Source organism: Tachysurus fulvidraco, chromosome 18 (genome assembly GCF_022655615.1).
Source record: "Tachysurus fulvidraco isolate hzauxx_2018 chromosome 18, HZAU_PFXX_2.0, whole genome shotgun sequence".
In the NCBI taxonomy this organism is placed as follows: domain Eukaryota; kingdom Metazoa; phylum Chordata; class Actinopteri; order Siluriformes; family Bagridae; genus Tachysurus; species Tachysurus fulvidraco.
The window spans coordinates 1,252,105-1,278,341 of record NC_062535.1 but is presented as its reverse complement, the minus strand read 5'-3'; the positions used below and the strand labels follow the sequence as shown (position 1 = coordinate 1,278,341).

Genomic DNA, 26,237 nt, shown 5'->3' with positions numbered 1-26,237 from the left:
AAACAGGGACACACACCAATATGTTACAGTCCTATATATGCGCAACTAGTTCCAGTCCGAATCACTATTGTTCTCGTCCAGCAGTGGGAATGAGTCTGGATCCAAATAAACCAACATACACTGATCCTCTTGACTTAATACATAATGGAAACTTCTGTTTAGGCCGCATCTGAACAGACATATCTGTAGGGATTGGCGAGGTTACCGGCTGATACGCACATGATCTACTTATGTTGCCCATCCATTTCGGCCCATGGGTTCTGGCTGCTGAACCCAGCAGGCACAGTGCAGGACATACATATGTATCATTATATGGAGATTTATCACACTCGTCCACACCTCTAGTAGGCATTACATAGGGTGTTTGATTAGACCGGTCATGGCATATTACACAGATACTGTTTGCAGCATCCTGGTGAGTGGTTTCTGTCAGCCACTATCGATAGAGGTTTCCCTCGATGCCGTCAGCTGTGGTATTGTATTGGTTAATACTGTTCACTTTAACGTAATCCTGAAGTGCCTCGTACTCCCCCTGCACCCTGGAGCAGCGGATTTTCGCATTTACTATTGCCTGAACTGCCACAAAAATCAATGCCTGCCTGATGAAGCTGAAAGCCAGGACTCCAGGCAGTGACGTAGACATAGACTTCATATGTTTCGAGGAATAACGTTTTCTACAATGAGGATGGATAAACTGAGTCCGTGTGGAGACTGTAATACCATAAGGCATGGATTAACTTACAGTGTCCGCCGTCATCACCACTGGCAGGTTGGCCATTGACAACAATGCTGGTTGTTGGATCTTGGGTCGCTTCCCCTGGTCGCTTAATTCGAATCTCTAGGGTCAGGGTGTGATGAGACTGGCTTTTCGCCCACTGTATCAGGTCGGATACTACTGCCGGAAAGGGACCAGTGTAGTCAAAAGAATACATCATAAAGTACAATGTGTCATTCCATGTTTTCCTGTGCTTGCTAGCATGGGCGAATAATCCTAGAGCACACTTTATGTGACTTTCAATAGCTGTCTCTTTCAATAGCTAATGTCCTGAAAAACTGTGCGTCCTCCTATAGTGGCGGAACCTGTGCCTGTACTACGCCTGAGCCGTGAGCCTGGTTCGGAAATGTTATAGGGCAGCGAGTCATTATGAGTGTCGTTTGATTGTAGGGTATAGGCACGAATTTTAACTGTAAGAATTCCTACTGTGATTGCCAGATTCAGAAGTATGCCTATCACACATGCCATACAAAAGATTTGTACAGTTAGTCTGTCCTTATATTGTTTATGGGTTCCATCGAGTTTATCCAGTGGTTTCTCATCTGTGCTCTCCTTTTGGGGTGCAGCTAGTTGCACCATGTTTCACAAACGTTCTGATACAACTTTATACAATCTCTAATATCTAAATATCTAATCCCTCGCTGAGCTTGTGTAAACTCTTGGGTTATCCTCAACAATGTCATCTACAGGGGCAAGGATTGATGTCTCGACATTCCTTGGCAGGTGGATTTGCTGTGTGTGTGCTCTAGCTCTGGCCCGTGTTCCAGCGGCCGGGCCTCTCACTAAGTCAGGACCATAGGGATCACTATCATCCTTGTCATCAGAATTCGGAATCCTGTATTGCTTTGATTTCAACAATGTCTCCCAGTCTTTTTCATTTCTTTTTTCGGCGGGTGACTGACCTGCCAGCTGTTACTGTTGTCCTGTCTCAGACGTGGAAGGCTGTTCCCCGGTTCTTTGTTCTACGGCGAGTGGCTGTGTTTGGGACTGCGCCCTTGTCTTTGAGGTTGAAGGTTCTTCCCCAGTATCTGCTACAGCTGTCGCAAGACAACAATGATTAAGTTAATACCAGTATTCCTTACCTTCGATTCTGAATGCAGTGGGGGTAGCTAACACCACTTTAAAAGGTCCTTCTCTTCTTGGCTGTCTCCAATCTTTTCTCTTGAATGTTCTGATGTACACATAGTCTCCTGGTTCTACTTGATTATGTGGTTCCTCCACTGCTGTGCCATGCGTAGCCGGACTCACCTGAGAACACAAGAGTCTATGGATATGGGTCAAATGCTTCACATAGCTTGACATTTCACCTTCCATCTGTTCAAGCGATGGTTCCTTATAGGGTCCTCGTGCAAAAGCCACAGGCATCGGCCTGCCTGTCACCATTTCATGAGGTGTCAAGTGCGTTGTACGATTTGTCTGTGAACGCATTTTCATCAGAGCCAATGGCAAAGCCTGTACCCAATTCAGGCTTGTGCTAGCGCATATTTTTGCAATTTTCTCTTTTAGCACACCGTTGGCTCTTCCTTATGAGCTTGGGTGATAGACACATCCCATCTTATGTTTGATGCACAACGCTTGTGCAATGAATTCAACACTTGGCAGCCCCATCCTTTCGGCTGGGTTGACTGTGTTGCATCTTTCAATTGTCAATTTTGGTGCTGACAGTATCACATCATACCCTGTGCGCCTTGCATTGGTTATTACGAACGCTTGACTTGTCAATAATGCATGCAGTGCATGTGATGTATACAGGGTCACGGGGTGACCCATTGTGATGGTAGAAGCCTTTTGATATGCAAATGCTGCTGCTGATGCTTCTGGTGTCCATGTCAGCTGTGTATTGGGCTTAGCCTGATCTGCAGCTTTTAACATGTTTCTAAGTGGTTGTACTTTTAAGGCAAATTCGCATATCCATGGTCTGCTAAATCCTGCCATGCCCAGGAATGACAACATCTGGCGCACGGTTTGAAGTCGTGGTGTATCCCGTATAGCTTGTACATGAGCCGGTAATATTCTTCGTGTTGTTCCTTCTAGAACTCGTCCTAAATATTCCACCTTTCTCTGGCAGAATTGTAGCTTCTCTTTACTAACCTTGTGCCCATTGTTTGCTAGGGCTTTCAGTACTGTTATTGAATCCTGTACACATTGCTCTTTCGATTGGCTACAAATCAGTAAGTCAGGCTCTCCATTTGTAAATTCACTAGATCTCTGGTCAGTACTTGGTTGAATATCGATGTATTTTCACAATATCCTTGTTGCTCTTAACATGTGAATGCAAACAAGTGCTGAGAATCAGGGTGCACTGGAACACTAAAAAAAATGCTTATCATAGATCAATTACTGTATACCCTCTGAAATATTTGATAACAACGTTTGTGGATCCGGGGCCATTGGGGTCTCTGCCACCACTATCTGATTGACTGGTCTCAAATCGTGGACCAATCGCCATTTATCTAATTTTGGCTTTCTGATCGGACAAAATCGGAGTGTTGCACTGACTTTTTGTGGGGATTAAAACTCTTGCTTCCACCCTTTAATAGTTGTTCCTATCCCTTCTTCTGATTGTTTAGACAATGGATACTGTCTCTGATAAAGTAATGGTACATTGAGTCTAACCTGTATTTTTGCTAATCCTGCTGACTTAACTAGTCCTACATCTGTTACATGTTTAGTCCACAGTTACTCTGGGACTTGACTTAGTGCTTCGTCTACTTCTTTCTCTGTTGACTCTTACTTATCTGCCATCTGTGGCATCTGTATCTCTACTTCTACTCTTACCAGAATTTATGTTTGTTCACTGACTTACTAACATGGTTGTGTATGATTACATGATAACATGATTGTCCCCTAATCCTTAAAATCTCCATTTTCTGACATATGTACTCTAGGGTCTTTAGTCATGTTCCACTTCACTACCCTTTCTGCCTCTTTTATCTTAGACCCTAAATCTTTGGATTCAAAAACCTCGCCCGATCATCAGGGAGATGTGGGAGACTGCATCTCCAACTTGATACCATTCTTAAATCTGCTCAGGGAGTACAGCATATGTAGCTACTCCTTGCTGGCCAATTATCATGCTGTGCGTGCTGATGTGATATTTTCTTCCTTCTAGTCGTTCTTATCATTATGATGCATATTCTTCATCTTTTCCCCCTTCATCATATTTCAGGGTACAATGCCATGGTCCTCTAGCTTCACAGCAATCTGGTCGTATGTAGTTTAGCCATGGTTTCCATACCGAGTATTCTTGCCATATTTTTTGATGTATCTTTGTCCTTGACTTCCATCCAATATACTTTGTCCAGTTCTGTCATTTCCTTTTCTTGGCTTACTACTAGGTATTGTCGAGCTAACATTACTGGGAGTGTTATCCACACTCCTGTTGGCCCACAGTGTATTTTGGCTCTTAGTTTGCAGAGCACATCTCCCCCAAGTAGATTGGTTGGAGTGTCTGGGAAATATAGTAAATATTCTTTTCCAACGCTTGTAAATATTGCTCCTGTGTCAATCAGGAATGGGGCCTGTACTTCATTTCCAATTCCCACCATAATTGTTGGTTCTTGTGCAGGATGCAATGAGGTGGTACACTGCACCAGCTCCACCTCTGGCTTCTCTGGACCTCTTCACAGTCCTCCTGGTGCTGGGCCCAATGGGCTCCCTCCTAGCGGTGCTGGGGCTTGTCCTTGAAATCCTGGGCCTGGGCATTAGCCTGCCCAATTTCCAGCTCCTTGTGGTGTTGCTGCGAGTGCATGCTGCATTCCTGACTGCCCTGCTCCTTGTTGAAACATTGGCACAGGCATCTGTGCAGGCACCTGTTGTCTTCCTTGGCTTCCCATGTGCACAGCGCAATCTTTGTCATATCCATCTTCCCTGGAAAAGCATCACAAAAAAGCCTTACGCTTCATGTAATTCCATTATGAAGTCTGAGTACGTGGCATTTCTCCCATTCTCATGATCTGGGACTCTGGGTGTCTCATGCACAGATTTTCATCCAGCCTTTCATACCTAATCCGCTCCTTCATACTTTGCGTGGGCAGCTTTTCCGCATGCAGAGCATGTTGTATGATGAGGCTCAGCTTTCCCGTGTCCCACGTGATGCATAGGTTTTTCATCTTGTCAGATATTTCTGGAATCATGAAATTCATTCATGAAACTGTTTCTCAAGTGTGCCTCGTACGCTGTCACTTCCCCCTCACTCATATCCTGCTGGGGGAATGAGGCCGCTGTGCGCGTTGTGTACTGTATGTCAGTGAGGCGATGGAGATATTGCGCAACTGTCTCGCTGTCCTCTTGTTCCTCGACCTCAGCCTGGTCCCCATCCACGCTGTTGAGGTGCATAATCATGGGATAACTCATTGGGTATTGCATTGGGTATTGCATCATGGTTGGAGGCAGTGGCTGTGACTGTGTCATCATCACTTGTGGTACTCCTCCATTTTGAGGTGGCACAGCCTGAGCAGCGGTTGGAACCACCATGACTGCCGCCTGTTTTGAGGCATAGACTTTATCTTCCTTCTTCTTCTTTTCATGGCTTTCTTGTTTATTTCTTGCTAGTTCTCCCAGCTGCGCCTTGTGCAATTGCATTACTAAATCTTCTGCATCCTTCTTTGCCTCTCTCCTCCTCTTTCTGTGTAACTCTGTATGGTGTATTACATTCGCTTCGAAGGTGGCCCATGGCATGGTGTTTAGACCCACCACTGTTTCCAGTTGGTCTTGGACTTCCTCAGGGAGTGCCCTTTTTAACATGAGTTTAAACAGTGTCTCACTTGCGGGTGTCTCATCCCTTGCTGCTCCCATCTCCTCTCTCCAGGACTCCTGGAGTTTCAGTATGAACTCGGCAACCCCTTCTTCCAGCTTTATTTTTCCACTTTTCCTGGGTCTGCCTTAGTTGGGTAGGCCGTCCTTAACTGATCCTACAGGTCATTCCTGTATGGGCCGAAGGTTATTCCATCTCCCCTTGGATCATCTGCCTCTCTTCCTAATCCAGCAAGGTGGAGTAGTTCCATCATTTTTGCTTTTCCTATGGTCTGGCATAGGATTGGCTTCAGATCTCCCAGAGCCAAACTTTGTAAGGGTCGTTTGTTCCTTGAACTTTGTGATCCATCTCTGTGCTCCTTCGCACACTTGGCAGTCTTTTTACCAATCCAGTCACATCCATAAATGTCTATGGCACATAATGCATTTGCTTTCCTTTAACTATCAGGGGGAGCTGTGTTGCTCTCGGTGCTTCTGTCTCCTCCTCTTCTTCACTGGAGCTCTCACTTTCGGGGGTCACCTGCTGCGTCTCCCCACCTTTGCCTCTTCCCGTCTGGGATCGGGTCTGCATGTGTCTGTTTCTTTGGATGTCGCCCCATTTTTGTTTGTCTAACTTCTTCCGTGTCTTCCTTGTTCTTTGGAGAATTTTAAATTGTTTCTTCGCTCATTTCTGTTCCTCCTCCAAGTATTTATATTCAAACTCCAATTCCTCCACCTTCATCTCCAGTCGTGATGCTTGACATCGTAACTCCTCCATCGTCACATCTGCTTTCTGGCTTCGTTCCAGAGCTTCCTTTATTGCTCTTTCCTGCTGTTTCCAAGGGGGTCAGCTGCACTTCTTCTTCCAGTCTCACTCTTACTCCTCTCATATCGTGCAGGGGCTCCACATCCACTGGGGCCGCCCTTGAGCTTATTTCGTCATCACTCACTACTCCGTCCTTTTATTCTCTCGCCGGGCATCTCTGTACCTTCCACCAGCTGTTGATGCCGTTGCCGCACCTCCCCTGTCTTTCCATTGGGTGATAAATTCCCATCTGCCTTGGTCTGTTGTTTTTTTTCTTGCTCCTCCTGGACAGCTATGAGGGTCTTTTTTGTCGCACAGTCGTTTGGTTTGCTCAGGGACCCCTGTGCTTCGCTGAGGTTCTTATGATGTTCCATCTGCCCGGTTTTTATTAATCCTCTCCTTCCCGGCTGGCAGACATCTTCCATTCGTGGCTTAATGTATTCTCTTGCCCAGGGAGTCGGTGTGCTGTGTCTTTCTAAACCTGGAGGGCGTGTGTATTCAGTCAACCACTCCATATTACGTTTCTCTGCTTGTTGCCTCGATAAGTGGGAGTCCCCTTCCTCCCATCGGGCATTAGCTTTCTCCACCTCCCTGTCCCAGTACAGGCGTCGATATTCATCAACTTCCAGCGCTTCCTCTCTTCCTCCTGTAGCCCCTTCTGGGCATTCTGGGTATTTTCCTTCTTCTCCTCTGCTGCCGCCCTTTACCATGGGAGGGCAGTCTTCTTGCTCTTTTTCTACTGATGTTGGCCGGATGACTCCTCTGACTTGCCCTCCTATAATCTCCAGTTCTATTTCTTGTGTTTCACTCGCCTCTCCCGTGTTTATTACGGGATATATGCCATGGTGGTAGGGCTTATATTGTTTGTTGTAAGGTGGGGGCTGTAGCTGTTCCTCACATTCAACTGAGGGTGGGGCTGTAGCCTACTCTTACTCTTGTTCTTTACTCTGTTCTCCCTTTAACCCTGTAAAGCCCACCATTGTAGAATTACAACACCACCTTGTTTATTTGTCCAGTCACCTGGCCATGAACTCACCCTACCTGCAATATTTATGTATTTATTTATTTATTTATTTATTTTTTCCCCATGACTGGTTTTGTCAAGATCCGTATAAAATTCCTCAAAAAAGTTTCTGTGTTCATTACAATGTCTAGAACACATACATATTTAGTTATTTTGGAAAACTAGAGCTTATGTCCATGCTGTAATTCTACAACTTTGGGCCAAAGTGGTAGTCAAAATAGCCTTATGCCTTACATAAAGACACTGCACTTCTTACATCATCCCAAATCGAAATTTAAACTGTAAGATGATTCATTGTAATTCATTTCTAAATGTGCTTTTCTGTTAAATTTATACTTATTTTCAATTAGACCATAATTACAGGGACAGGTGCAAATGGATATGCTGGATAATATGTAGATTTCTCTTTCAGTTAGTCTATTCTTCCAGTTTACTGTAATTGTGGATACACAAACACACTGTGTAGCAAGTGCAATGTTCGCCTGTGCTTTTCAGTAGAAAAGAGCTGTCTTAGGGCCTATCACTGCAACCAATCACAGACTTCCAACCACACCAAAAGTGACAGAACAAAAATCAAAAGCAAAACAGAAACAAAAGCTCTCCTAAATATTTTCTTCTCAATACCCATATCAATAAATGCCCATTCATACATCATATGATTATGCACAGTAAGCAATCAACCCTGCAAATGAATGCCTAAATGCTCTGTATATCTGATCAGACAAAGTAAGTACAAATACAGAAATTCTGCTCCTAGCAGAGCCCAACATTGCAATATTACAACATTTTCCTAAAAAACTTACTAAAATGTAACAAAAAATTTAAACAAAAAACATTCTCATGCTTTTTACTTCTCCCAGCATTTTATACTTACTCTCATCTTCCTGCATTTTACCTCATCAAACGTGCCTCCTTCAGGCCACTGCAATTCTCCTTTTGTCCGGTCTTGCCATTTTTTTCCATGTACTGTACTTCTTAATTTCTTTTTCAGCCATCTTGTGCTTTATTATTACAATTGCAGCTGGAGTAATATATAAGTTCTTTTACCTTTCTCCATCATGCACCCTTGTCTCGCCCTTGTGGCACTGTCACGTGGTTCTGTAATTATTGCAGTTGAACATTTATTCTTTTTCTGGAAAACGTGGTTGTGCAGGATTCCTTCTAGTATAATTCTCAAGAAAGACAAGGCAGATATCAAGATCAGAGTATAAGTCCAATAAGTATAACTTCAATTAAAATGAATTAAATTAAAATTGATTAAAATCAATCAACTGAACATTCAAATAATTACATACTCAACCGAGTATTGACCTATTCAATTATTTAACTCACTAATAAATCAAATAAAATCAAATAAACAATCAATCAAGTAATCAATAAATCAAATAAACTACCAGTTAAATCACTTAGATAAATAATCAAAACAAAGTGTTAAGTTGTAAAAATTAAATTGTTGTTACATTGTCAAAAAGGAAAAAATACAAATAAAAAATAAAAGTGAAAAGAACAAATCAATTAAATTGTTGTTAACTTGTTGGTAATTGTCTCATCTAACGACCCACTTATAACATAATGTAACTCTACACGGTTAGATAATGCTCCAAGTTTTCAGCTTCTGAAACCTCTAACACTCAGAAAAGAGAGAAAGAAAAAACAACAATCTCATTGAAACCAAAACAATCTCTTTGTGTGTGTGTGTTACAAATGTCAAGGTGATTCTAGGCCTTACTGGCACAGAGTTACAGAGGCTAAATTGGAGGGTTTCTTTTACTGAAACAAAAACACTACATTAGGTTTTTATATGTCTTAATGTAATTATAAATCATATTGTAGTTATGTCTAGTCCTGATATGAATTAAAACCAGATTCTATGTATGTATGAATATGCATATGTGTGGACCCAGGAAGACTAGCTGATTGCATAGACTTTCAGCTAATGGGATCCATATAAATAAACACAAACAACAGAAAATAAAATAAAACAAAGGCAAAAAATAAAAAATAAAATAAAAATAAAAATAACTTACACCTGGTGTAACACTACTGAAAAAAAGAAAAAAAAAACTTTCCCCAACAAAATGAACAAAACTTATGAAGTCAAAAAGAATGGCCCAAGAATTGTTTAAATTCTTTAACAAACTTAAAATGATTTAGTTTTATATGAATGGTTTTTCCCATTAGGCATTAGTATCTGCTTACAAAAAGAGAAAAAAAAACTCAGGAAAGTTCTGTGTGTATGTGTGTGTTTGGGAATTAAGTCATAACATTCACCTTGCCAGATGGCCCTTATCGCTCCTCGTTAAAATCGTCTCCTTATTGGCTAAAGGGACGTCAGGGTCTCGCTACTTGTTACTGGCTGGCCCAACTGCCAAACAAATACCTGTTACCGGGTATTGGCTTCTAAGCTTGTCTATCTCTGCTCTATGGGGCACCTATTGGCTCATGTGAGGCTGGACTACAAATATGACACTGAATTTGTAGTTCATCAACTAGGAAGTGAGAGCCGGGGAAAAAAATGGACAGGAGTAAACTCCGTGTACAGTCTTCGGTCAGAAAAATAACTATTGTAAGACGAGCACAGCAATTTGGATTAAAAGGCTTAGATACTTCTTGGGCCCTTGGGGATTTATTAAAAAATATTGAAAACTATGAAGCAAGGTGAATCAGATGAATCAGGTGAATCTTATTTTCACTCTGCTATAATTGAATGCTTGTGTAACATAAATAAATGTTATGTTCTGCTTGTGTGACTTAGCGCTTTTTTCCGTTGCAACTCATTTTATAAGATCTTATAAGTGCCATAAAACACTTCACAATTGCTTGTTTATACTTTATCACACATCAAACTGAATCGTCATTCAGTTTGACAATACACAAATACACATGTGCACATAAACAATTCATACACATTACACACCGTACACATATCATTTATGTATACTTATATGGCGTACACTTATTTATGAATACTCATTTGGCTCTGTCCACTTATCAATGTGTACGTTGCCGTATCCACTTATCATTGTGAATCGCCGTATACTTATGATGATAACGTGCACGTATATAAACACTTATAACACTTATAAATACGGGGTACCCCACCCAGCCCTACCAAGCAGACCTGTCTCGCTGGACAGCGGTATCTAGGGCCAACGCGTTTTCTCCACCTGCCCGTTCAGTCCCGGCTGTGAGTTATATACACACCGGCGGTACGCCACAGGAATTTTCAATCCTTAATACCAAAAATATAAATAAGTAAAAAATGTATACACCAGAATTCACTCATGAGTTTTTTTCTGTCACACACACACACACACACACACACACACACACACACACACACACACCCCTCACTCTGTCTCTCGCTCGCTCTTTCCGTGTGTGTGTCTCTCACGACAGAATGCACCCATGAGATTTTTGTTCTGTCACACACACACACCTCTCCCTCTTTCTCCGTGTGCGTGCCTCTCACGACAGAACTCACTCATGAGATTATGCCTGTCACACACACACACCTCTCTCTCTGTCTAAGTGTGTGTGTGCCTCTCACAACAGAATCCGCCCATGAGATTTTACCCTGCCACTCACACAGTCACAAATCAAAACAAAAAACAACTTTATCTATTTCCCTTCTCATCCAGTTATTATACTGTATACTGTATTTCACCCTTAAGAGTTCTTGACTTCAAGGGCATCTGTCCGCCTCCCAGGGCCACCCCTCCCTTTTCAGGCCACAGATTCACTACGCACAGACTTCGAATATAACAGGCGTCTGCTTACCTTATTATTATGGCTGGCCTCTGTGACCCTTCAGAGAGAGTGGTCCTGGTCCCGGACGCAGAGCACGCTAGCCCCTTTGAAGTCCCATCTGGGGTGCCATTAGATATGTCGGAACTCAGAGCCGGTCTATAAGCCGACACATCACAGGGTGTCCTCTTCTATTAGGCCTTTAGTTAGATTTCACTGTTAACTCTATAATTACTACAAAAAAAAACTGAGAAAGCTCCTCAGGCCTGGATGAGAATGAGCAAACTTCTTTATTGTGGTCAGTCAGCCAACAAATTATAATTTGCCAAATTCAAAGTAACAAATTGCCAAATTCCAAGTAACAGATGAAAACCCCCAAAAAGAGCATGTCATGCAAAATCAATCAAGAAAAACAAGAACTCTCGCGACGTCCTTGCGAAAATAAAAACCACCCACCTTGACTGCGCGTAGGGGCGCGTGCGCGCGTGCCCGTGCCTGCGCCCCTACGCGCACACACACCTTCGCCCCGAAGAACCAAAAAAAACCCTCAGATATCTTCTCAATATATACCCTGGCGCTCCTAGGAGCCCAGGTGCCATATCACCTTATTTATCGGCATTACCTCCTATGTTTTCTAAATACACTGACACAGTTTCCCCTTATGTCCCATTACCTTTCACCCATATGCCCATTTATGGATTTTCCTCCCCTTATTTTTCAGGGCCTAGGTCTGTGGACCCCCTTTTTTTTTTTTTTTCATTCTACATAACATGTTATTGCTATGGACCAAGGTCTGAGAACCATGGTGTTCTTCATTTTCCATAACAATTTATGAGCTAAGGTCTGGGAACAATGGTCTTTTCCCTTCTACATAACAAGTTGTTATTACAAATGTGCTCAGACTGACTAGGCCTGACAGCCCCGAATCTGGTTGCAATAAACATCTTTGGCCTACAACATCACCTACATATGTCTTATGACAGCAATTGTAATATTTTGCAAGGCCTAATACTTTACTTTGGTTATAGTATTGTAAGGAATAATATTTTAATTATTTCTACTAAGATTTTTTCCAACAGGGTTTTAGCCCTCAGTGAGAACTTAAAACAAGAAGAGTTCTATATTATATATTATATGACAACTCTGGTGTTACGCCTTTGTATGTTTTTGAATTTTGCTTATTATTTTTGTGACTGTCACTGGTGGCTGGGTGTCTTTCGGTGTCTGGTTATTGTTTCAGCCCCTCCAATTACGTCACGTATCTGCCTGCATGCCATTGGACAATCATCACGTGACACTATGCCCCGCCTCTTTGTCGTGCTATTAGCTGGCTGCGAATTTCAGGTGGACATTTAAAAACGAAAGTGAAAGGGAGAAGTGAAAGGGAGAAGACGAAGAGAGAAAAAAGCCGGTTTTGAATGGTTGTATGCTGTGGCTTGCGTGCCGTACTACCCCGTTGTGCAAAGCACGGTGTATTGTCGAACTTGTGGGTTGACTTAGTCATTTTGTGTTTTCTGCCTCGTTTATGTGTTTTACATGTAGATTTTGTAAATACGGTTATATGTGGACCTTGTAAATACACACTATTTAGTGGTTTGTAGGAAGTCGGTGCCAGTTTTGTTATTCAGTTCATTATTGTTTTCGGCTAGATAGGGAGCGAGGGAAGGACATGTACTTTCTTTTCTTTTCTTTGGATCAGGTTAACGGAGTTGTACTTGTTGAGTTAGAGGGAGTTTTATTTATTCTGACTTCTGAAGCTGTCACCACCTAAATAAAATAAATACAAGAAGGAAACTGTCATGCCACGTTCTGTTATTTTCTTTTCTCTTTTCTATTTTTGTGCTGATTTTCATTTTTACCTGTATGTTACGGTCTGACCTAGACCCGGTCGTAACTCTGGTAATAAAAATAGTGACATTTCACTGCTTTTGGTTGGCGTCTTTGCGTCTTTCCGCCGATTAACGTTGTGGATAAACGCCTCCAGCTCTGACTGCGCATGCACGCTGCGCGTACCTGTGCTTCTCCGTTCAAATAAAGCAGACAGCTGAAGACGCACTTTTGAAACACTACAACACACGTGTGTAAAAGCAAAGTAAAAAAAAAATCGCTCTTGGATCAAACTGATGAATAATTTTCTTTCCCATCGACGACATGTCCAGCATTTTAACGGAATTTTTATTGTTTATTTATGAAAGTAAAAATGATCCTTATAGTTTTAGGGTGGCTGAGATTACGGACGGGGGCTGAAGCCACCCTAAAAAAAGGTCTAGAACCGCCCCTGGTTGACACAATTCGCAACGCATTCGCCAGGAACCCTCTAAATTAACATTAGCCATTCCTTTTGTAGGCGTGCTGCTCATTGTTAGCTCCGCTATCCTTAGTCTATGTCTGATAGCCAGTAAATAATACAGTACACCAGTCACATGGTGAAAAAGACGCACAATGATAGGATGATAGGCTGGAAACAGTGCCCAATGAGAAGAAATAATACTAAAAGTAACGAGTCTGTTTTGAAAATGTAAGAAGTAAAAAGTACAGATATTTGTGTACAAATGTAATGAGTAAAAGTAAAAAGTTGTCAGAAAAATAAATAGTGGAGTAAAGTACTGATACCAGAAAAATGTACTTAAGTACAGTAACGAAGTATTTTTACTCCGTTACTTCCCACCTCTGGTCAGCAAATAATAAAACCTGTTTTTTTTCCAGGCCAAATTGACTTGAATGTTTATAAATCAAAAATTCTACAACGATCACCATTCTGTGTGTAATATCTATTTTGCCCAGCTGATGTCATCTGATCAACCAACAACAGGCTATACACACACACACACACACACACACACACACACACACACACACACTCTCTCTCTCTCTCTCAAAAACATGCCATAATTTCATGTGAATAAAACTTCGTTTACCTCCTTATGTTTTTTTTTATTATACTTAATGTATGAATGATAAAACTTATGAAATTTTGCTATGTTTTGAGTAAAATAAGCAGAAATTATTAAATATTATTTTGGATAACCACTGACTGATAAATGTCAAACATTACTCAGCATATCTCCAGGCCAAACCTGACTGATGCAACTAAATTCATAAATAAGAGAGAGGAAACAAATATGATTTGAATATGAAAACACAACGTATGTGTGCATGTATATGTGTGTGTGTAAAGATTGTTGGTAGAAGAGGAAGAGAAGAGAAGATATTGTCCCCAGCTGGACAAATGCATAACAAGTGTGAAATATTTACAAAGATTGTTTTTTTGGAGGCCCAATGAATTGGACATTGCCATCTTGTGTGTGTGTGTGTGTGTGTGTGTGTGTGTGTGTGTGTGTGTGTGTGTGTGTGTGTGTGTGTCTGTGTGTGAGTGTGTAAAGCTTGTAGGTAGATCAGATTTTGCCCCCAGCTGGACAAATGCATCTAAAAAATGTGAAATATTTACAAATGAGAAGCTTTTGTTTTTCTGGAGGCCTAATGAAATGCAACGCCCAATGTGTGTGTGTGTGTGTGTGTGTGTGTGTGTGTGTGTGTGTGTGTGTGTGTGCACGCACGTGTGTGTGTGTGTGTGTGTGTGTGTGTGTGTGTGTGTGTGTGTGTGTGTGTGTGTGTGTGAAATGTTTATAAATGTGTAGCTTTTTGTTTTGTCTGGAGGCCAACTGAATTGCAATGCCCAATGCTTTGAACAGTGTTTGACTGTGTGTGTGTGTAGCATCATTTGGGTAGATCATATTTTCCCCTCTGCTAGGCGAAGGCATATCAAAAGTGTGAAATAGTTACAAATGTTTGGCTTTTTTTTCTTTTCTGGAGGCCTAATGAAATGCAATGCCCAATTTGTGTGTGTTTGTGTATGTGTGTGTGTGTGTGTGTGTGTGTGTGTGTGTGTGTGTTACGCCCCGGGTGAGGGCGAAACATGAACGGGAAGGAGAAACCAGGGGTAACTGAAAGAACAATATTTTAATAGGAAAACAAGTGTACAAGTGGGGGTATGTCTTCAGGAGCCGACAAGGCCAAAATAACAAACAAAACAGCCATTATTGCAACCTTTAACCTCCCTACTAAACAAAAGAAAAAGAAAATGCAAATCACTTCCCTATCTCCATAAGAATAAACACAATCAAGAAAAGGTACAAACATAATGGCATCGGTCTCCCTACCTCCCCAAGAATACTATGTACAACTATATACAGATTAGCAAACAATTCCAAACAAGGGCAATCCAGAATCAAAGTCAAACAAACAGGCAGGAGTCAGTATTAACAGGGAATGCTAAGAATATAAATACACAGAACACTTCACAAAACTAGTGAGCAGAAAGCAAGTGATCACAGCAAATGAGCCAAAAGAGCTAAACAGGAAGTGGTGGTGGGGGCATTTATAGGCCAGAGGGAGTCAGCTGACCAGAAAGGCATGGCACCAGCTAAACCTCAGGAACCAATCAGGGTTTATCCTGCATAGAAACACAAACACCTCCCCAAAGCAGAAAACAAATAGAAAAGGACGTAACAGTGTGTGTGTGTGTGTGGGGGGGGGGGGGGGTGAGTGTGTGTTTTGGGTGCATGTGTTAATGAACATTTTTGTGTCTGTATGTATGTTCATTGTGCTGAAAAGGGCAAAAGTGTGATCTATAGCCCCACTGAATGTGGCCGGGTCAAAATGACCCAAGCGGATCAAAAACGTGTAGTATATATTGTTCTGAACACATAGTTCAACGAAAATAGACAAAATTAATTTTACTTGCAAAGTTCATAATTTGGAACAATCCTGGTAAATTTCAGCCAAATATGTGGAAGAAAACCCAAGTTATGACACATGAAATTTTTCCAGCAGGGACAAAAAGACCCAGTGACAATATGAAGGTTAAAGTGACAGACAAGAAGGGACCCATATGCAGGACACCAGGCAGGAGTCAGGTTAAGGGGGTTAATTAACTGTCTTTGCAAACAGTGGGCAGAAAGCAACGTACAAACAAGATCAATACAATCCAAGAAGACAGAGTTCTGGCAAGCAGGTAGTGACCTGTATAATTTCATGTTTCATTCATTTCTGATAATGTTTGAATTCTCATTTTAGTTTTGTTGTAGAGCTTAAACTGTTCATCCTATTTAACAGATTTGCCTCAAGTAATCATCATGAAAAATGTGGATAAAATCTCCCCACTGGTCAAAAAGTATGTAAAAAGCTCTACAGCAGCAAGAAGATTAAGGAAAAGGTAAATTTGCACTAAACATACCTGAAATGTAGCTTATTATAAAAATTGTGATTGAACAGATATGCCCTAAATGAATATAAACACATATAACTAAACAGTGCCTGTTTTAATTTGTCTCTTTTATATCTATAGTAATAGAGGTTCATATCACATTAAAATAACTGAATTAATTTTAAGTATATTAACTTGTACATTGAACGTTTATCTGTCATTAATGAACATGCTCCATCATTACTGAAAGAAAATCTTCCTGGAAATCATAAAGGCATTAAAATGAAATTGCCCCCAGTTTAACTCGCAGCAGCACTGCCTCTTAGCCATATACAGTAGTATATTCTGAGTCCAGTGAACTTTATCATTAATAATACAAAGTAATATTAATATTTACAAGTAATAATATTTCCAGTAAAATACTATCAAATAACTTTTGTCAACTATAAACAGCTTGCCAAATTTGACAGGGTGTCTGGTTATGGCTTTACATTTTGTTCTCATGTATTTCTCATTTGTGGTAAAAAAAAAAAAAATAAATAAAAATAAAAAAATAAAAAAAAAACCTTTTTTTGCAGCCCTTTTTCTTATTTATTTTTTTCAAATAAATGGTTTGATACCTTTGGGTTTTTTATGCTGGGTATTTTAATAAACCACATCTTCCCTCTGAAGACTGAGATGAATGATGACATGGAAATGCTGATCCTCAAGGTACTTGATCAGATTGTAAATCTAAAACTATGAAAACTACTGGAAAACTATGAAAACCTAGAGTGAAGGGTTTTACTTTTTTTACTTCTACACTCATGAGAAAAGTCAACATAGTGGAAAAAAATAGATAACCTGTAATAAAAGTAATCCATGTTTGTGTGTGTGTATATATATATATATATATATATATATATATATATATATATATATATATATATATATATATATATATATATTATATATGTATGAAAAGTGCAATTGCTCAAGATTTGGTAATTGTCATCTACTAGATATGCTGGCCACTAAACCTTGTTCAGTGTCGTAGCATACTAATTTTCTGATTGTGTAAAAGGAGATATCTTTGAATTTATTTATGAAAGTCCACAGAGGTGAAATGAATGCTAATGACAACTTACTGATCAAATTTCTAGTTATTACCCTCATTTCCAATTATAAAAGTGATCTACAAAACTATATTTCAGAGTGGATCATTTAGAGTAGAAGGAGGTTGTGATTAACTAGCATCGAGACTGGGTCCAGGGCCATTGGTCCAGACTTGTCTGAAGACATGTGGGACAGAGTCTCATTCAGACATGTACAATGTTCCAGAAACTGGAACTAAGTGAAACACAAGTTAAAATAGCATGGATAGGATTTTTGTCTGTGAGCGATGGGATATGTCTCTTTATGACACCAATACGTATGCAAACAGTTTTATAAATGTGCACAGACCAGTTCAGATCGGATATGGGAGATTAAATGATTATTAGGTTACTAACAATTCTAATGGCTCTCACAGTTTTCACAAAAATGCTTTCTGTGTCATTTTTGATTTTCAGTCATTGTTATTGTGAGGAGTCAGTCGGCGGAACCAGCTTCTACACAGCAGAAAAAAGGCAGCAGGAGGAAACTGTCACAAATGCAGTAGTATGGCCATTTTTGAGAGTAAAGCAAAGTCTGACTGGTTGAGGCCAAATAAACATGATAAAACACAGGAAGTTAAAAAGCAACACAGAAACTGCAACACAGATGAATGAGCAGCTCTACAGTGGGAACAGATTGTATGAAACCATGCTGTGTGTAATGAAGCGTCATAAGGCTGAGGATCCATTTGCAGGCTTTGTTAGAATGCTCGCAGTACAACAGGCAATGGTCGATGTTGGCAAACACAACAATGCAGAGTAGACAGAAATCGTGGTCAATATAACAGGCAAAGGGTCAGGGCAGGCGGCAGAGAATTGTAAGGCAGAAATACAAAGTAATAAGCGGAAAATACAAAACAGGAAAAGCTCAGAATGATAGCCGAGGCAAATCGAGACTTCGCACAGAAGTCAAGTTCAAGTCTGTTTATATAGTCAGTGGGACCAATCAGTCCCAGTGGGGGGTTATGGGAAGTGTAGTCCGGAAGCTACTAATACTCCGGAGAATGTTCAGTCTAGTGGTGATCGGAGGACGAGGCAGGTGCTTCATTCATGACACTGTGTGTCAATTGCAAGTATAAAACATTAAACTAATGTTAACACTCTTCATTAAAATGTGGCTTGTTGTGTTGTTCGTTATATTTACTTGTAAAATAGATGACGTTTGTAAATCAAGCCACCCCACATGGGTCTGTATTAATATTAAAAGGTCCAAAGGTATAAATGAGAAAGTACAGAGAGATTGCAGAGGATAAAGATCATTACTGACCAATCAAACAGCTAACAGCTTGTCGAGTTACTATGAATTTTACAGCCTAACTCTTTTGGAAGTCTTTCAGAATTTGATAAGCCATGGAGGACAATGTATTGGGGATAAGTGTCTTAACACTACTGAAAAAAAGTTTGTTTGTTTTATTTCACATTGGCATATGTCATGGCTACCTCGGTCAATTCCCTACCAGACCACCAGAGGGCAGCCCTGTAAATATTATTCGAACTCTTTTTGTAGTTCACATTTCCCCATTTATAATATTATGTTGACCTGTTTTGTGCTGTGTGATTATTCATCTTATTTAAGCTTCTTTGTTCATCATCTCTTTGTCTACTTCCCATTAATATCACAGATCAGTAACAGCAAAGTTGGCTGCATATTCACAGATTCGAGTTTCACGTGTCAAAATCTGTATCTTTAAAACTGCTTTCTGTTTTCTTATTATTAAAAGCACACTATAAAATAAAAAAATAAATAAATAAAATCTTTGCCTATAAATGAAATTAGGTGGGTGAAAAGTTTCTCTTGCAGTCTGTGTCTCCTTTAAATTGGTAAAAAATAAAGCATTTATTTCAAAACGAGATCAAAAATGAAAAAAGTGTAACATGGTCAGTCCTGGAAAAACTGTACTGTAACAAGCCAACAGTGTAACATCATTGAGGAAACATAACCTCTTGAACCTTACCTCAAGTTAATACTTAAAAAAGAAGTTTATTTTTCAGGACATGGACCTTGTTTGACCGCTTGTTGGCTGCATTCACGTCTTTTTTCAATGGGGACATCCTTAAAGGCCAAAAAGCCATTATTAGCAGTTTGCTTATTCACAATTGAATTTTTTTTGTCTTTATGTTGTTCTAATTGTTGATGCATAAATCCCAACTCTGATGCAACTGAAAAATATGGTAAAGCTATACAAAAGCTTTGATATTAAAACAGTTTACACTTTTTCAGATGCATTCATTCATTCATTTTCTATCGCTTATCCGAACTTCTCGGGTCACGGGGAGCTTGTGCCTATCTCAGGCGTCATCCGGCATCAAGGCAGGATACACCCTGGACGGAGTGCCAACCCATCGCAGGGCACACACACACACTCTCATTCACTCACACACTACGGACAATTTTCCAGAGATGCCAATCAACCTACCATGCATGTCTTTGGACTGGGGGAGGAACCTGGAGTACCCGGAGGAAACCCCCGAGGCACGGGGAGAACATGCAAACTCCACACACACAAGGTGAGACGAACGTGCTAACCACTAAGCCACCGAGCCCCCAGTTCAGGTGCAATACTCTCTAAATCCACCTTCTTTTCTCTAAGGTGGCTTATAGAAGTTTTTGCATTTGAACTCAGATATATGCCAGGCTTTAGAGGAAAAAAGTTCATTCAACCATTATTTATCTTACCTCGACCATTATTACCTTTAGCGTTTTAATTCAGAGATAAAACATGGTTTCATAACGTGAGGCTGAGTTTATAATAACTGAAAGAGAGAGAAATATTGGCAGATCTAAAATGAAGAGTTTAGTGAACATACCTGATCCATAACTGACAGGATGTTGTTGATCTTCTGTCCTGCTGCTCCTCCTTTCTTTCTGAAAACACTGATGAGCTGAGTTTAGAAATGATCAAGCTGACTCATGAATTTGGGCACCAAAGTAATCGTTGTAATCTTACTGAATTCCACAGACACCAAATACAGTTTTAAAACAACAAATCACTATAGTTAGTGTTACAGTACATTTGTGACAGTCCTTACAGTGTTATAATATACTAACAGTATTGTCTTCACCTACATTTACAGATCACATACATTACCACAAATGTACCAACCAAATAAACGTGAATAATCCTTCAAATTTCCAAATTACAACAACCATATAAGTAATAATAGCTGACGTTACAGAGACTTACTTCTCGCTCATTATAGAGGGCTGGACATCTTTTCTTAAATTCACTAATGAAAGGCAAATCTTTGAACACTTCATGCTAACCCTGGCCATCTGTTTAAACATAAATGGGGAAACTGCTACTAATTAACAATAAAAAAAAATAAAATAAATGTTTTTTTATGATATAATTTATATTGTATCAAAGTGCAAAAAGTGGAAAATATTACATAGGAACAAAAACGGAATGCAGAGTGACATAATAATGTGAAAACTAAATAAATTACACACGTGAAATACATCTGGAAATTATGTAACCTGTAATTCACAATTCTAATCTTTGAAAATCTCAATATAAATGCAAATAAGTAAAGTATCTTACCTGTGTCTCTGCATGAACACAAAACGAACTGCACAAAATGGTGTTATTCAGAAGAGAAAATTGAACCATATGCGTTCTATCTGTGCATGTGCAGATATAGCTCCATCTGCTGATCAACGTGCGGTACTGCAGAAGCAACACAACTTTGTTTCATTCATTTAACGTAAGAGAATTGTGTACATTTTTATAATTTTATCAAAACAAATATTTTTATTTTAATGCACAAACTTAAGATAATTATATAATTCAAATTTATTTATATTCTCTGAACCAACAACAGCCATGTTTCATTTTTTTTTCAGTGTAATAGTGATAATAACAGTAACCTAATTAATAGTAACTTAATTTCACTAAACATCCACGTTCTTTGAACAGCATGTGAATTTATATTCACATTCCATTTCCAGGAAATGTCTCCGTTTGAAAGAATCTAGAATAATATGAGAATATCCCAGGAGGAGGAGCCCCCAACTGATGGCACTATATAACTGGCACCGCTGAAAGCTGCAGCATATTTGTGCAACCATAATCCGTGAGTATACTGTACTGTATATGGGATTATTTTTACTGTTATCTTATCTCTACATGAACATATCAATCTTTTATCTAATTGGTCTTCAACAATTTTCTTGCATGTTAAACAGAAGTTTATTAAAATATCAACATGTGTGTATGTGTATGCATTTATCAATATCAATATGTGTTTGCATTTATCTTGATTTCACAACTGGGAAACAAATATAGTGATATTCACTCATTAGAATTTATATAACTTACCATTTATAGAGAAAATATACAACTTCTGTTTATATGCTAGTTAGAATATTGTCAACTTTTAAATGTCGGTGTATTTGTGTGTATAAATGCAGAGACTTGGAAAGCTCTTCTAACAGTGTGTGAGTAGCTGTGAGTATTTCTTTTTTCTTTCTTCCTTTTTAAAATCTAACATGAAACATCTATTTCTACTCTTCTCCTCAGGATTGATCATAAAATGGGAGGGTCTGTGAGCAAACCTGATGAAACCTCAAACCCAGGTACAGGTTTGTACAGGTTTGCTATACACAGACAATTGCAAAAATTTAACTTTTCTTTTTTTTTCTTTTCAGAATTTGATAAGCCATGGAGGACAATGGCTTGGGGGTAGGTTTTATTAAAGCAATGGAGCTTTTGTTTAAGTACACTATGAGCACTTACTGTATGCTCAAATTTCAGCCTCAAAACTTCAAACATCAAATGTCTTCAAAACATTAAATTTATACTTAAATGTCAACATATAGTTTTTTATTTTTATTTTTTAAATTTGTAAAAGTTTTTTTTTTTTTCAAATCACTAACTGCCAGTAAATTGTAGTTTTGTTTTTTGTTTTTTTTTTGGGACTTTTTATGTGTAATAGGAATAAAGAGGCTTTAGAAGAGAAACTGAGGAACTTTAAGCTCGGCAGTACTGATGTTAAGTTTGTCAGGATTCTGATCGTTGGTGAAGTCGGAGCAGGAAAGTCCAGCTTTATAAATTCAGTCAATAATGTTTTCCAAGGGCGAATCACCTCTGGGGCACTTGCTGGAACATGTGGAACCAGTTTCACAAAAGTAGTAAGTACACCATGCTCAATGACTTGACTGTAAATTTCAATCAATTTTTTTTTACAGTTTTGTTTAAATTAAACTCATCTCACATTTATAGACAACAATATTTAATATTTTTTTTAATTGTGAAGAGAGACAATCCCTGGACCTTTTGATAATGATCATTCAATTACATCCCATGCATTAAAAAAGTACTGTTCTTTTTTGCTTGAGAGCAGAACCCTTGATATTTGGAACTGCACAGTTTGAAAAGAATGATTTAAAAGACCAAATGAGCCGAGAATCAGCTGTATGTGCAGACTCAAATAGTGACAATTAGTGTGAATAGGGGTTCATTCTAAGTGAGAGGAACCTTTGTGTGTTCTCAACCTCAGTAGAGTTCTGTAGTCAGGTGAGGACACGGCACTCACATTTGGCTTCAAGAGCATCAGAGTGAGGTTATTTTAAAGCAAGAAAGCTTTTTCAGTTGAATTGACTCTTAAATTTGCGCAACAACTGATCAATAGCAATTTTCAGGATTATTTGACCTTAAGTAAAAAAAAAATTGCAATAAATGGTATACAATTTGTGTCTTTGTCTTTCAGTATAAAACCCATCATATCAAAGGGCAGGATGGCTCCCGTTTGCCTTTTGTCTTCATTGATATCATGGGACTTCAATGTGAAGGTACCGCAGGCATATGTGTAGATGATATTATCTCAGCCATAAAGGGACAAATTGAGGAAGGATACAACGTGAGGACATTCAACTTTCACAACATGAGATAAAACAATAACTTTCAGACTTTTTACAATGTATATTGTTAGTATATCATATTAGGTTATGTTATTTTAAAAATATATGATAACATTGTCTAAACCAGGGGTCGGCAACCCGCGGCTCCGGAGCCGCAAGTGGCACTTTCATCTCTCTGCTGCGGCTCCCTGTAGATTTGGAAAATAAATATTTAATTTAAGTTTTTTATTTTTGTTAGTTTTTTTAAAAAAAATGTAATTCTAAATTCTAAGATCATGATGCACTTGTAACATTAAAATAAACCGTGTTGCGTCATAACTGCCGACTTGCGTAATCTGACACACATAAGCAGACGCATTTTTGGTTTGCTGCAGCCGGCAAGTTAAATTTTTTTATGTCATGCAGGGCGTTCAAGTGCCACGCATTGAGAGTGACAGTCACGCATTTCCCGCCGCACATCGTATTCTCACGCAGAAAAACTATCATATATTTAATAAGCCGCAGCGCCCAAAATGTATCAGTCCGCACTGCTGTCTCTGTGGAATCCCGCAGGAATTTAAGCGCGTCTCAGTTCTTAGTCGAGCCTGACGCTTATCAGCCAATCAAAAAATAGGCTACACAATAGCCAATCAGAAAAAGGCACTATCTGGGTAAGATTTAACGCAACATCCAATGAAAAAAAGCGAGGGTTTGGAGATGTCATGCTTGCCTGTCTTCAAAATTTGAGAGCCCTGGTCAAGAATACGAATGACTCAATTATACATTTTATTTGAAAGTAACCTTCAACCTAGCGTCTTTTTTCTTAAGGTTAGTTCAAACTGTTCAAAATATTTTTGTTTGCCTGCAGAAATAAAATTGCGTTTACTCGGTAGTTAATTGATTTCATAAATGCAACACACTACAGTTTTTGTATACTTTCCATAAAGGTAAAAACGATATATGCAGTGTTCTCTTCATTTTAGATCTCAAAAGAATTTTGTGGCTCCCTGTGGTACCTATTTTTTCTGTCGGAAACGGCTACAAATGGCTTGTTGAGTGTTTTAGGTTGCCGACCCCTGGTTTAAACAGTATCATATTACTGTTTTTCTGTAGCAATAAACCCAAATCGAACTGAAGATTAATTCTTTTACGAATTTTCAGTTTAATCCTCTTCGTACTGCTTCTGAGAAAGACTCCAAAAACAATGCCAGTGTTTCTGATCCAACCATCTGCCTGGTCAACGTTCTAGATGCAAACAAAGTGTCACTCATGGACAAAAAGGTTATTGATAATATGATACGGATTCGTGAGGAGGCTTCAAAGTTTAGTGAGTCCTGGGGTAATATAAGATAGGTTTTGATTGTTCAGCAGCCCTGACAGTAATATCACAGATTTAGATTTTATTCTTATAATAATTTCTATTCTAACGCACACAGGGACATGATTAACAATTAATAAAGTAGATTCCTGTGTTAGCTGTAACTGGTTTCTGAAAAAATGCTGCAATTTTTGCCCTCTTAAAAAAAGGGAGAGGCTTGTAAGATAAACTGTTTATATCTACAACAGCTTAGGGGGGTAATATAAGTTCTATACTAAATGTAACTGATTAATAAAAATAAAATAAAAAAAATCATGACAAATTGTTGTGATATAAAAATTAAACACTGTGGAGTGATCCTCATCCTACTTTGCAGATTTGCCTCAAGTAGTCATCATGACAAAAGTTGATGAACTTTGCCCACTGGTTCAAGAGGACATAAGAAAGGTCTACACCAGCAAGAAGATTAAAAAAAAAGGTAATTGTGTTTTTAAAGTTGTATACTAGGACTGTAACTGATTACAAAATGTGGCATTGAAAATATATGTTCTAACTGTATATAAACACACAATTAGACTGCACCACTATTAGTTATCTTATATATTTATAAAATGTCCATCTCACAGCATTTTGCTCACCATAAAATAATTGATTAATAAAAACTTCCTGAAAATTCTTCCTGGAAATCATAAAGGCTTCCAAGATTCCAAGTCCAGTGAACATTTTATTTTAAATATTAATATATAAAGTAAAAATAATATTTATAAGTAATAATATTTTCCTGTGAAATATTATGAGGTGACTGCTGTCAACTATAAAAAGCTTGCTAGATAATTTCACAAGGTGTCTGTTTAAGAATTTAAAGTTCTGTTCTTCTGTATTTGTTCTCATTTGTAAATGTTTTATTTTTACAGCTCTTTTTCCTATTTAATACTTTCTTTTAAATAAAGGGTTTGTTACTATTGTTTTTTTTTTGTTTTGTTTTTTTTTCAGATGCAGGAGTGCAGTAATGTACTGGGGATTCCAATGAACCACATCTTCCCTGTGAAGAATTACCACGAGGAGATTGACACAGTTGATGACATGGATGTTCTGATCCTCAAGGCACTTGATCAGATTTTTAATCTTGCCAATGATCAGCTGGAAAACCAAACCTTTTGAAAAAAACTGGAGTAATGACTTTTTTCACTTTTACACTCATGAGCAGAGTCAACATAGTGAAAAAAATGAATCAGCAAAAAACTGTACAACACGTCAAAGATCACAGCATCAAAGGATGAAGGGCAATTATAGAGAGACATAAAGAATCTTTTCACAGATAATCTGTAATTTAAGATCATTCTCTCTACTTTAATTATACCTGGTTTGTATTTATTAATATTTGCTTTGTACATTGTACTTTTATTTAAATTAAATAAAATACAATGTTCAGTAATAATTGTTTGATCCTACTTATTTTTAATATCAATAAGATTACACAAAACATGTCATTATATTTACAAGTAACTGCATCATCCTATTTCATAGTTATTACATAACTATTTAAGCCCAAAAAATGAATCATATTTCATTACTGAACAAAGTTTCTGAAATTATTTACTCGCTATCAATTAGGACCTGTAGAAATAGCGCTAGGCCTTGAGAAGTACACATGTA

General features: G+C 38.8%; 1 protein-coding gene across 1 annotated transcript; it reads left to right on the top strand.

The window, feature by feature from the left end:
* Positions 1-21,841: 21,841 nt before the first annotated feature.
* Positions 21,842-25,865, top strand: LOC113650706 (interferon-induced protein 44-like). The gene is made up of 8 exons (XM_047802881.1): positions 21,842-21,862; positions 21,945-22,000; positions 22,073-22,106; positions 22,360-22,555; positions 23,134-23,283; positions 24,425-24,590; positions 24,958-25,056; positions 25,573-25,865. Exons 2-8 carry the CDS (start codon positions 21,958-21,960, stop codon positions 25,740-25,742), a joined length of 858 nt encoding a protein of 285 aa, XP_047658837.1. The 5' UTR covers positions 21,842-21,862; positions 21,945-21,957; the 3' UTR covers positions 25,743-25,865.
* Positions 25,866-26,237: the final 372 nt, after the last annotated feature.

What these genes read in the sequence shown, in the direction of transcription:
- LOC113650706 (XM_047802881.1), top strand. Translation starts at nt 21,958, where the DNA reads ATGGGAGGGTCTGTGAGCAAACCTGATGAAACCTCAAACCCAG. An exon ending in GAACCAGTTTCACAAAAGTA is followed by an intron (nt 22,556 to 23,133) that starts GTAAGTACACCA and finishes TTTGTCTTTCAG; the next exon opens with TATAAAACCCATCATATCAA. An exon ending in TGAGGAGGCTTCAAAGTTTA is followed by an intron (nt 24,591 to 24,957) that starts GTGAGTCCTGGG and finishes CCTACTTTGCAG; the next exon opens with ATTTGCCTCAAGTAGTCATC.